Source organism: Hemiscyllium ocellatum, chromosome 36 (assembly GCF_020745735.1).
Source record: "Hemiscyllium ocellatum isolate sHemOce1 chromosome 36, sHemOce1.pat.X.cur, whole genome shotgun sequence".
NCBI lineage: Eukaryota > Metazoa > Chordata > Chondrichthyes > Orectolobiformes > Hemiscylliidae > Hemiscyllium > Hemiscyllium ocellatum.
The window spans coordinates 29,638,777-29,651,211 of record NC_083436.1 but is presented as its reverse complement, the minus strand read 5'-3'; the positions used below and the strand labels follow the sequence as shown (position 1 = coordinate 29,651,211).

The following is a 12,435-nucleotide window of genomic DNA, read 5'->3' as shown; positions in this document are numbered from 1 at the left end:
GGACCGAAGGGTCTGTTTCTGTGAGATTAGATTACCTACAGTGTGGACACAGGCCCTTCGGCCCAACTAGTCCAGACTGATCCCCCGGAGAGTAACCCACCCAGACAGATTTCCCTCTGACTTAATGCACCTAACACTCTGGGCAATTCACCTGATTCTTTGGGTTGTGCGAAGAAACCCACACAAGACATGGGGAGAACGTGCAAACTCCACACAGACATTTCGGGAATCGAACCTGGGGACCCTGGGGTGGCTGTGACCGTACAACTCTGTGGCTCTGAAGCACCTGGAGCCGGGGAAGTCTGGGGGAGTGGGGATGGGTGGGCGGGGTGGGGGATGGTGAAGACAGGGGGCGTGAACACGTCAGAAGTGGGCGTGTAACGTCAGAAGTGGGCGTGTACGCGTCAGATGCCGGCGCGATGACGCGTCGGTTATAATTACAACGTGCGTCACCCGCGCGAGGATGTGCGTCAACGGCTGAGGGCCGGCGCCACGTTCCCATTGAGCGGAGCCGGGGCGCCGCTCGGGTCCGGACACCCGCCTCCTTTCCCTTTTCTCTCTCCCCCTCCTTGTTCGCCGGGAGCTGTCCGGATGGGAACGCCTTTTTACCAGGATGAGGCAGTGAGCGTCGGCGGCCGGCTCCAGACCGTCCCCATCATGATGTTGATGATGGAGAAGAAAAGCGCGGCCGAGCGCGAGCGGCAGCAGCAGCCGCAGCCGGAGCAGGCGGACAGCCCGAGAGCAGGGGCGGGCGGCGGCACGCTGCAGCAACGATCCCCCGAGCTGGAGAAGGCGGCGGACGGGGGCGGCCCCCGGCGGGAGCTGGAGGCCCTAGTCCATCCCTTTGTGAAAGGTACGGGGATGGGGGAGTGTGCGCGGCTAGGCCTCGGGGATCCGTCTGGTATTGGCCCAGGACTGGGGTAAGGAGGTGGGCGGGGATATCCCCAGGAGCCCAGGCCTCGGGCGGCCAGAAAACTCCGTGCTTCCCCCTCCAACACTTTCACATGTCAGCCCTTTAACTTCCCGTCAGTTCTACCCTGAGCCGGTTTGCAGTCATTTCCCAGTCTCTCATCCCCCAGCCGCTCCCTGCATTCTTTGGTTGAAGAAAGCTGCCGCTGTACGTGTCTGAGACTGTGTGTCTGTCTGTGTCTGTGTGTGTTTCATAGGGCACTATCCAGTTTGTGACAGCCTTTTTTAACAAACTTCTTCCAACTGCACACGAACACTTCGTGCCTGCATCATTCTCTTGCTCCTGGTAACCTTGAAAACGAAGGTTTCGGACTTTCGAGGCAGCCCCGGGACGCGACCTTAACACACTCCTCCCAATCTTCCCAAAGTTTTCTTCAGACCTTGTTCTTTAATTCCCTTTTACTCACAGACTGTTAATCCTCGGCTTGGTGCCCGTTCCACCTCATCTGCTCCAGTCCTTTGTAGAACACTAATGTTTTTGTCTAGGTTTCAGGTTCTGAGCTGTTGACGGTCCTGAGCAGAATGGTAACCATAGCGTTTTTTTTGTGAAACTGCTGTTTTAAATTTTTGGTTTCTAGTGTGTATTTTACTGCATTCTTAACCCGTGAAAGTTTTAACTTAAGTGAAAGATGTCTTGGGTATTTTAAAAACACATACTATATAATATCTTTGTATTTCAATTTTCAGGTCGAGAATTCCTAGAGGGAAGCAGAGATCAAATGGAAAACTCTCATCCCTACTGTAAGTATTTATTGAAGCCTGTAGGATCATTATTGTAGAAGTAGTTCATTTGGGTGCATAAAGTGCTTCAATCTTTTTATTGGGCTGTATGGCAGATGTGGCCAGTGGAGGCACAATGTTTCATATGGGTACTGAGTTAAGAAACTAGTTTAGTTTAGTGAGGGATCCAAAGATGTGCAAGTTAGGTGGATTGGCCTTGGTAACTTGCCCCATAGTATCTAAGGGTATGCAAGCTAGGTGGGTTAGTCATGGTAAATGTGGAGGAAGCTGGATCTCGGTGTAATGTTCTTCAGAGACTCTGTGCAGCCTTGATCAACCACGTGGCCTTTATCCACCGACTAGCAATTCTGTTAAATTATCAAATCTGGACCCAAGGAAGATGGATCAGAGTATTTTCAAGCAGTTTAAAAGTTCAGAATTCTGGCAGGATAGCGGTTTGGAGTTCAATGTAATGAAATTGCTTAAAAACTCTAGGTACAATAATACACAGAAATATAGTGGAATGTTGATCTTTGTCACTGTTTGGAATACAAATGATGGATATTCTGCAGGTGTCCCAGTCCCAACAAGTTTGACAGGGAGAAAGTGAGGACGATAGATGCTGAAGTTGGAAGGTTGGAACTGGGATAAGGTGGTGGGAAGGGAAATGGGGAAATAGGTGAAATCCACATTGGTCCCATGTGATTAGAGGGTCCCAAGGCAGAAGATGAGGCATTCTTCCTCTGGGCTCAGGTGGTTAGGGTTTGGTGATGGAGGAGGCCCAGGACCTGTTTCCCCATTATCCCCTCTCCCCACCTTATCCCAGTCCCAACCTTCCAACTCGGCATTGTCCTCTTGAACAGTCCTATTGTCCATCTTCCTTCCCACCTATCTGCTCCACCCTCCTCTCCGACCTATCACTATCACCCCAACCTTCATCGATCTATTGCATTCCCAGCTACGTACCCACCCACCCCTCCGCACCCCTGATCAACCTCCTGTGCCTCTCAGCCTCCTTGGCCCAGACGCCTCATTGTTGATGAAGGGCTCATGTCCGAAACATTGATTCCCCTGCTCCTTGCACAGCCGGTCAGGCAGCATTCGTTTCCAGCATCTCTCACACATTATATTTGCAGTCTATTGATCCTATCCTCTCCATTTAATCCTTTTTAATGCATGGATGCTATTGTGACAAATCTGGGTTGCAATCACACCAGTGCCACCATTATAATGTTTTTGAGGTGCAGTGCCCAGAACTGGACACAGTACTGCAGTCAGTAACAAAGACCAATGTTTGAGTAGTTTTTTTTTGTTAGTTGTTATACCAAAAGTTTTCAAACAATTTTCCTACATGAATCTCTAAATCTCTCCTGCAAAGTTTTCTAATTATCAAGCTATTTTAATAATCTTAACCAACTTCCAGATTTGATAAACCTGCATTTCTCCTCTCTAAGCATCGTGAGCAAAGTTTATTCAATTTTGCTCTTCTTAAATAGAAATGTTAAGTACTAAAGCAAAAAGATTACACTGAACCGTTATGAAATCATGATTGGGCCATGGTTAGAGTTCTGTGCTTGGTTCTGTTTGTTGAAACTTTTCAAGAAAGGTACAGTCCAGATTTATCCAGCTCCTAGGTTTAGGGATTTTGGTTATAAGCTTAGGTTGAGAAGCTGAAGTTGTCCTCGGGGAAATGAGATTGGGAGATTTGTTGGAAGTGTGGAAGATAATTATAGTTCCAGGTGAATTGATTAGATTAGCTTCCCTACAGTGTGGAAACAGGTTCTTCAGCCCAACAAGTCCACACCGACCCTCCGAAAAGAATCCCACGTAGTCCCATTGCCCTATGTTTACTCCTGACTAATGCACCTAACACTATGGGCAATTTAGCATGGGCAATTTAGCATGGCCAATTCACCTAAACTGCACATCTTTTGATTATGGGAGGAAACCGGAGCACCCGGAGACATAGGGAGAATGTGCAAACTCCACACAAACAGTCACCGGAGGCTGGAATTGAACTCTGGTCTCTGGCGCTATGAGGCTGCAGTGCTAACCACTGAGCCACTCGACTTAAAAGCCATTCCTAATGGTACAAGTCTAGGAGACAATGACTTAAATCCCTTGGATCATGCCCGCTGATTTAAGGTGAATTTTATTGATGCAGCTAAAAATGTGTGGGTTGTTCCATGTTTCTAATAGTCTCTTTTTAAGAAACAAATTGAATTACTTCTGACCAATTGTATTTTCTTTACTTGATTATTGTAGCGTGCCACAATTGCCATACTTCCAGTGTTGCCTCAATAATTATTTGAATATTATTTTTAAAGACTTTGTACCGTTGTGCTGTAGGACTTCAAATTGTATAGAAGCATGGTAGTTGTGGAGGACCTGTATGTGTTCTTTGGCTTTCCTTTACTGAGTTATGAGTAGTTGAGCTTTCAAGTTTCAAAGGTCATGTCGTTGGCTCTAGCTGAGCATGTGCACCTGGAGGTAACTTGGAACTAGTCATAGTTTTGGAAAGTACGTTAGACACATCATGCAAAGCACATGATCTCCCAGTTTGTTTAGTAGCAACGTGTCAAAGAAAATGAATAGATGATAAAGCCTTGCCCTAAACTGCAGTCTGAAAATCTCATACACAGATGTTGGTATGACATTGCAAGACTTCTACATACTTAACAACTTTTAAGATGTAAGCATTGCATCATCTAACAGTTGTCCTATAATTTTATAATCCAATACTTTCCAACCCTTGCAACATTCTGAATGATTAGTTTTGGTCATTTTATTCGGCTTTCTAACTTGATGATTTGATTAGATCTGGATTGGGAAGGTTACTGGTCAGATGATGTGTTTAAAGAGAATGTGAAAAATCCTGTGATTATTGCTATAAAATAGGCTGTGTATCTAAAAATTCACTGTGGGTAAAATTCAGACTTTTGATCGTAGGCTGTCTCATAGATGACAAGTTTCTAGAATAAAAATACCCTTTTAAAAAGGTCAGCATCTCTGTTTTGGTGACTGGATGTCTATCTTAATGTCACGTGTGGATGTCTTTGTTCAAAGGAAATTCAGTAAGATTGTCAAGAGCAGGCTTGGGCTGAGTGACTCGTCCTTTCTTTTTGCCACATTGGTTTTAACTGACGGTCTTCCATCAATTCCCTGTGAAACTATGATCTTTTGTAAGCAGCAAGAGAGAAGCCAGTTTCCACTGAAAGCAAAATCTGGACTGGCAGTACAATTACAATTGTGAGGGAGAGGCCAAGACAGAAGGACAGCAGGAGCTGAGGTAACGACTTATTCCCGAGAGGAATATTGAAGGCATACATTACTGTTGTATGCAATTGGTGTGAAATGATTGTGTGATAACCAAAGAAAACAAAACAATTCATAAACTTGTTTTAATAAGACTTGACAGGACTGAATATATTAACATATTTATAGTAGTGATAAACAAATCAGACAGGATCTAGGTGACTTTTAGAAGGCTTGTCTTGTGGCAGTACCTAACTATACTTAATTCTTCAAAATGAGTGGGTGAAATGTTGGTGTGGCGGAATTAATAAAATAAAATGTTTTTAAATTTTGTATTTGAAACAGCTAAAGTTCAAGAACTTGGCGTGGACTTTCAATAAAGAAATCATTCTATTTTGGGAATTTCCGAACTCTAATGTCCTTAGGCATACTTCATGTTTTAAATTTGAGTTCAAAGAAATTCACCCATTGTCAAATAAAAGCCTTAATTTTGAGATTGTGAAGTTTGAATCTGGAATAATGTACCCATATCCTGGGGGAAGCTAAAGATGACAAGAGAAAGGAATTGGGTAGATACTTGAAAAGGAAAGTGTTTGAATCTTACATCAGATGTTAAATCTTTCAGTAGGTTGGCAATATGCACAGTTGACTGAAGGACTTTCTTTGCTGTGATATATAACATGGCCATTTTGGTGATTTTTGCTTTTCTTTCTTTAAAGCACTGCAGGATTTGCACAAGCAGAGCCAGCATCTAGTCTTGCCTGGAACTCCGTGCTCCGCCCATAGCTCCACTTCAGTCTATCATGGTAATCTGCATCTAACCCAGACAAAAGGAGATGTTCCTGTATATACTAACCTCAGCACCTACAATCCAAGCCTGCCTAACACTGGTCCTGAAAATTACTCCACTGGCCATGTTCCCTATGCAGGTCCAGCATCTGCACCGCACCATTTCTCAACCTTGGCTCAGCTTATGTGTCCAAAATATCAAGAGGAACCCCAGACGGTGCCTGAAGTAGGTCCACTGAATGAATCTCCCCCACTTTCTCCAATAGACCAAAGAGGGCAGCAGATCAAAGCTGAAAAGAAGAGACTGAGAAATCGCATCGCAGCATCCAACTGTCGGAGGAGGAAGCTGGAGCGGATTGCTAGACTGGAAGACAAAGTAAAGACTCTAAAGTCTGAAAACTTTGAATTAACCTCAACTGCCAGTGTTCTGCGTGAGCAAGTGGTGCACCTCAAACATAAAGTAATGAATCATGTCAATAATGGATGTCAAGTGGTCCTTGCTTCCTCTAACCTCTTAAAACCAGAAGAAAATGGCAGTTTCTAATAAAATACCCTATAAATTTTAACTTGGTTAAAATCAAATTCTTTTGAAGAATGCTAGTTTGGATGCTTACCTTGACTTACCTTTGTATCCTCCATGCTGCTAAACATGATCAAGGTTAATCAACTAAAAGATTACGTGGAGCATAAGAAAGAAGAATAAAGAGCGACAACTCGAGTCCAGTGCAACTCCTGTTCATATCTGATGTAATTTCAGCTTTCTTGTGAAAAGATTCTTGTTAACATTTTATGATGAAGGGCTTATGCCCGAAATGTCGAATTTCCTGTTCCTTGGATGCTGCCTGACCTGCTGCGCTTTTCCAGCAACACATTTTCAGCTCTAACATTTTATGCATTCTTGGAAACTTATTTAAATGTGTCAAATTTTTCTTACTGAGCCACAAATTAACATGTTGAGAGTTCTGTCTCTTTGCAAAGTAAGTTTCTTCACTCCCCCTGCCCCCAACATGTTACTGAGTGAAATTGAAAATTTGTACAAAAAGAATGATCTGTGATTTACCAACTGTCAAATTGCAGATTATTTCCACCCAAGAGTAATCTCAAGTATAGTTAAGGCCATGAAGTATAAAATTATGAATTTCTAATTTAGATTTTTAGAATACCTTTGTGTTGCAATTTTTATACTGCTGATGGTTCCTGCATTCTATTTATATGTTTGGGTTTCTTTGAATTGGTGATGTCATTTCTTGTTCTTTTTCTCAGGGGGTGGTAAATGGGGTCCAAGTCAATGTGTTCCAACAGGAACTCTTATCATCAAACACATTGACTTGGACCCCATTTACCACCCCTTGAGAAAAAGAAGAGAAATGACATCACTAACTCAAAGAAACCTGAACATATAGAAAGCAGGAATCATCAGCAATGCTTTGTCTGGAGGCTCACCTGAAGATGTTATCTAGTATGGTGACAAAACGTCTGGAAATGAACCTTCCAGCTCAGCGAGCAAATCTACATCCAGAACCTCAATGTGAGCAACAAATCATCTTAAAGCTCGTTAAAATCAAGATACTATCAAATACACTGGGAGAAATGTTTGTCAGAAACTAGGTTAATACAAGATGATGATCAAATGATTGGCACACTTGAGCAAGAGCTTGATATTGTCTATTATCACTATTTTCTGCAATTGTTTTGTTAGTATCCTAAGATTTTGTAACTTTTGTATAGATATTGCATGCTTTGGCAATCTGTTGCACATCAATGCTTAAACATTTGAAAGGAAAGTGTTTCACTATTGGAATAAAGCTGTTGTTGCCTGCAAATTCGGGTCATTCGCCCATTCTCTTGTGTAGTGCATATGCGTACTTAGGGAGAGACTAAACCAAACTTGATACTTGAGTTTCAGGGTCAAGCTCCTCTCTCAAGTTTGAGAACAAAACGTATGTGGTCCAAGGAGTGCTAATGCATTTACAATACTGATCGAAAGACAATACCTTGAATGGTAGCTGTCAGATGACTGGTCAAACCAAAGCCTCGATATCAAGTACCATTATTTGAAGAAGGGTCGCAGGTCCTTCTGTCTTAGCTAACACCTAAAACAAGCACAGTGGCACAGTGGTTAGCACGGCTGCCTCACCGTTCCAGAGACCCGGGTTCAATTCCCGCCTCAGATGGCTGAGTGTGTGAAGTTTGCACATTCTCCCTGTGTCTGCGTGGGTTTCCTCTGGGTGCTCCGGTTTCCTTCCACAGTCCAAAAATGTGCAGGTTAGGTGAATTGGCCATGCTAAATTGCCCATACTGAGTTGAAGGGGTAAATGTAGGGGAATGGGTCTGGGTGGGTTGCAGTTCGGCGGGTCAGTGTGGACTTGTTGGACCGAAGGGCCTGTTTCCACACTAAGTAATCTAAAAAATTATTTCAACGTATTTGATTGCACAATTGGATGTCAAAATTTTTCAAATTTAGCTTTTCAATTCCTTCATTATGTGCCGACACTTTGAAAGCAGAGTTTGCTGTATTGGCTTGAAATATTGAGACCAAAGAGGCATGATAGAAGTAAGGTTCTTTACTCACTTATGAAAAGCTTTTCTGTATCTGTCATATGCTCTTGAGATCTGCTTTAACTGGACAACTTAATTAAATTGATTTTTTGAGTTTGTGATACACTTAGTACAGTGGTGCAATGTTATTTGTAGATATTCACTAACTTAGTCATTTAACTGTTAAACTATCTAACTAATTTTTAGATAGTAGTCAAGATGTTTGTGAATTGCTTGCTCTTGTATCAAGATTGAAATTGTTATAAACATCTGCCATTTTCAGTGATATTTAATACTTAATGATCATCTTATATTCAGATGAAAAACATTTAAGAAAGAGCATAAATGAAGGCACACCATGTGGCCATGGTGGCTGAAATGGACATGGAAGAAATGTGCCAATCTCCCAGGGACTTTTAATACAAACTCCTGATGGTGTTGGGGGCAGGAGCAAAGAGAAGAGGTTAGGAAATTCCCATAATTTGAGTCGTTAATGACTTTAGTTTGTCCTTTACCATGTCTTTTGTATGCACTTATGATTAAATGAAAATGTCTACTCAAGATTTATGGGTTTAGTAAGTTTTACTCGTAGATTACTGTATTCTATTTTATGAAGTATGCCAGTTTCTTTAAGAATGAACTTTTTGTACTAATCTGTTCATTGTTAGGCTGCTCTTTGCTGTAAAACTGGGAGTAACTATCAGCGTCTTTAATGCATCTACTGTAAAGGATTTTAGAATTGGTGTTCTACAGCACAGGAAAGGGCCATTTGGTTCATCAGGTCTGTGCTAATCAAAGACAAACACCATTGCGTAGTTAATCTAGTAGTTCGGTGCTTTCCTCCATCCATGGGTGTCAGTGTTCAGTGAACTGACTTGTATTCTGTGGTCACCTTTTTCATTGGTCTGTGCTAATTTCCTCTGAATATTTGCAGCATTTGGGACATTACTCTCAATAAAGCTCCATTTAAAAAAAAAAGTATCGTGTTCTTTTTGAACTCTGGGAAAACCGAAGCCTCTATTTCTCAATGTTTCAACAGATCCTCTTTCTCATCTCCTGTTACTCCAATTGTTCAAAATCAGTAAAAACTTTTAGTCTGGGACTATGCAACAAAAGTCACTTCCTTCTTTTCTTACATTTCGGCCTTAAGAAGATTTACGTCATTTTCCAGCAGCTCGATATCCACTTTTGCCCTTTTTTTATATCTAAAGAAATTTTTACAGTCTTTGTTTATATTATTGCCTTGCTTATCCTATTTAATTTTTTTGTTGTTGTTGCCCTCTAGTCCTTATAAGCTTCCCAATCCTCTGGTTCCCACTGCCCTTTGCCACATTGTATGCTTTCTCTTTTGTTTTTATGCTAACCCTGACTTTCCTAGTCAACCATGATTACCTCATCCTCCCTGTACTGTGCTGCTTTTTTCTCGGGATGAATCTCTGTTGTGTCTCATGAATTACTCCCAGAAACTCCTGCCATTGTTCCACTCTTTTCCCTATTCTGAGAGTTCCATCACAGACTGTAAATATTTTCTACTGAAGTAGACAAATCAAGGCAAGTGTGGGGATACTGCTCCTTTAACAAGGTTGTGTTGTCCTTGGTTTTGTTTTCCAAAGTGTTTTACAACTTGGGTTCTGAAATTGACTTGATCTACTTGAAGCTTTTTAAATTTACAAAAAAGACTTGTACAATGGAAGAGGAGCAGTAGATTATGTGAATTGGTCATGCTAAATTGCCCATTGTGTTCAGGGATGTGTAGGTTAGGTGTATTAGTCAGGGATAAATGTAGAGTTGTAGGGAAGGAGAATGGGTCTGGCTGGGTTATCCTTCAGAGGGATGGTGTGGATTTGTTGGGCCAAAGGGTCTGTTTCCACATTGTAGGGTTTCTATGAATTCTAGTTCTCCCAACTCTGCTTTACTCCGGTTTGGGTTTTTTGCAGTCTGACTGTTCAGAGCAAGCAGTCAATCTGTTTTGAGGCTGATGGTCAAAGAAGCAGCTACGTGGAAGGAGTTCTGTGTTGAATTGCTGATATCTCTCCTGTAAGACTCTGTGCTTCATTAAACTTTTGTGTCAAGGAATGTTTACTGGAGATTGTTGCAAGAATTTGAAACAGTATCATTAAGTTGGGTAATCCATTGGGTTTTTTGATAAATTAAGTTATTCTATATCTGTTCTCTTTTGTGTTTCATTTGGTAATAAATCTTTAAATCTTGAACTCTCTGGTTTGGTCAGTTGCATTGCTCCTGGGATATCCCATTGCTAGTTGTTTTAAGCAGGTTTAAAGTTAGGATCTGGCTGACATTTTTGACACATTTTGAGCGTGTCTAGTCTGATCCATAACAGAATTGGGGCTCTTTCTGGGATTTGTTTTTAAATTCCAGTTTGGGATTAGGGTTGCTGGACTTGAAGGAGGCAAGCAGTTGGGGTTAGTGTCTTTTGTTCTGGGTGTTGAATTCAGTTGGTTTAAACAGTGCTTGGGATAGCAATGGCTCTTTCAGTCACTCAGTTTTCTGGAGGTGGAAGAAGTGACTCTGGGGTTTTTTTTTAACAAAAGGTGAATAAGACCAAGCCGTTGGAATTAGCAGACATTCCTTCTGTGAGTAAAGGAGAGATAATTACAGCAATAGCTAGTCAAACCTTCATTCAGTTTGACAGGATCAAACGAAGTCATTTTGATTGGTGGATGAATGCATATGACACTGTTAGACGATTATTTTGGAGTTCAAAAATTCACTTCCTGAAATAGTAAGAACTTGTCTAGAAGAGCTGAGAGTTTAAAAAGGTTAGATAAGCAGCTGAAATGGCTGATTATTGAGTTGGCCAGTAAGTCGAAGTTTGGCTTCCAAAATCAATTTCAATTCATGAGGGATAGACATTGGGGAAAAGAGAAATCCTCACATGGAAAGGGAGAGGTAGATCTGTGAAGATCAGAAGAATAACTTATCACAGGGTAAAAAGGCAACCTTTTGAAGGGAAAGAAATTCTAAAGCTCTGGTGTTTTCACTGCAATAAAGCAGGCCACATGAATCACAGTGGTGGGTTATGAAACGCACTGGGAAGCCAGTGAATTTTGTTGGAGTAGTAATGCAAAGCACAGTGGAGGCCAGAAAGCTCCATCAGAATATACAACCTGGTCGGCAGTTGCTTAAGGAGGAAGTGCTACATCTCAAATCATATATGTGCGAAGGTAAAATTTATGCGCATAGGCCAGGAGCAACAGGTAAAGAGGTTACAATATTAAGAGATACAGGATCCCTCAATCTGTGATGTTGAAAAATGATATATGTACGTCTGAAGGACTATTGCCAAAAAAGGTGTTAGTATTAGGAATTCATGGTGAAACAAGTGCTCAATTATGTAGAGTGTCCATTGAAGAATGAAGAAGTTGTGGTAGGAGTACTGGATAAACTCTCATCTCCAGGAATCTCATTTGATCTTGTTAATGATATAACTGGTTCACAGGTAGGTGTGCTGCCTACTGTAGTTGAAAAGCCAGTGGAGACTCAGGCAGCTGAACTATTGCAGGACACAAACCCTGAGATTTTTCCCAACTGTGGTCATGAGGTCACAAAGTCATGAGTACAGTTAAGGAAGTGGAAGTAGCAGAGACCCTGTTTGATGAAATGTTTGACACAAAACGGGAGCAGATAGGTGACAAAGCAGACATTTTTAGTTCAGAGAAATTAACTGAATTACAATAGCTTTAAATTTTCATCTTTCTGCTGTTTCAAAAGGCATACATGGAAAAAGAATCTGAATGTATCCCTGAATGCTACTATCTTAGAAATGATGTCTTAATGAGGAAATGGAGACCATCACACGTTCAGGTAGATGAGAAATGGGCAGAGGGTCATTAAGTCATATCACCTGTGGGTTATAGAATGGAGGTGTTGCAAGTGGCACATGAGCTACCAGTAGGGGGTCACTTAGGGGTGAGGAAAAACTCAAGTTAAAATACAGAAACCTTTTTACTGACCTGGACTGCACAAAGATGGAATTGAATTTTGCCATATATGTTAGATATTTGGAAAATCACACGCAGTAATAAAACCTGCATCTTTAATACCTATACCTGCAATTATAGAGTCAGAGATGTACAGCATAGAAATAGATTCTTTGGTCCAACCCGTCCATGCCGACCAGATATCCCAACCCAATCTAGTCCC

The 12,435-nt window shown here is 41.6% G+C and overlaps 1 protein-coding gene across 2 annotated transcripts; it reads left to right on the top strand.

Annotated features, from left to right (window-relative positions):
- Window positions 1-467: 467 nt before the first annotated feature.
- Window positions 468-9,262, top strand: LOC132833409 (transcription factor Jun-like). 2 transcript variants are annotated; one of them, XM_060851652.1, is made up of 3 exons: window positions 468-853; window positions 1,657-1,710; window positions 8,590-9,262. In XM_060851652.1, exons 1-3 carry the CDS (start codon window positions 592-594, stop codon window positions 8,646-8,648), a joined length of 375 nt encoding a protein of 124 aa, XP_060707635.1. In that variant the 5' UTR covers window positions 468-591; the 3' UTR covers window positions 8,649-9,262. The 2 variants fall into 2 exon arrangements, with proteins under 2 accessions (XP_060707635.1, XP_060707634.1); XM_060851651.1 differs by having other exon boundaries at window positions 5,664-9,262.
- The last annotated feature ends 3,173 nt before the right edge of the window (window positions 9,263-12,435 follow it).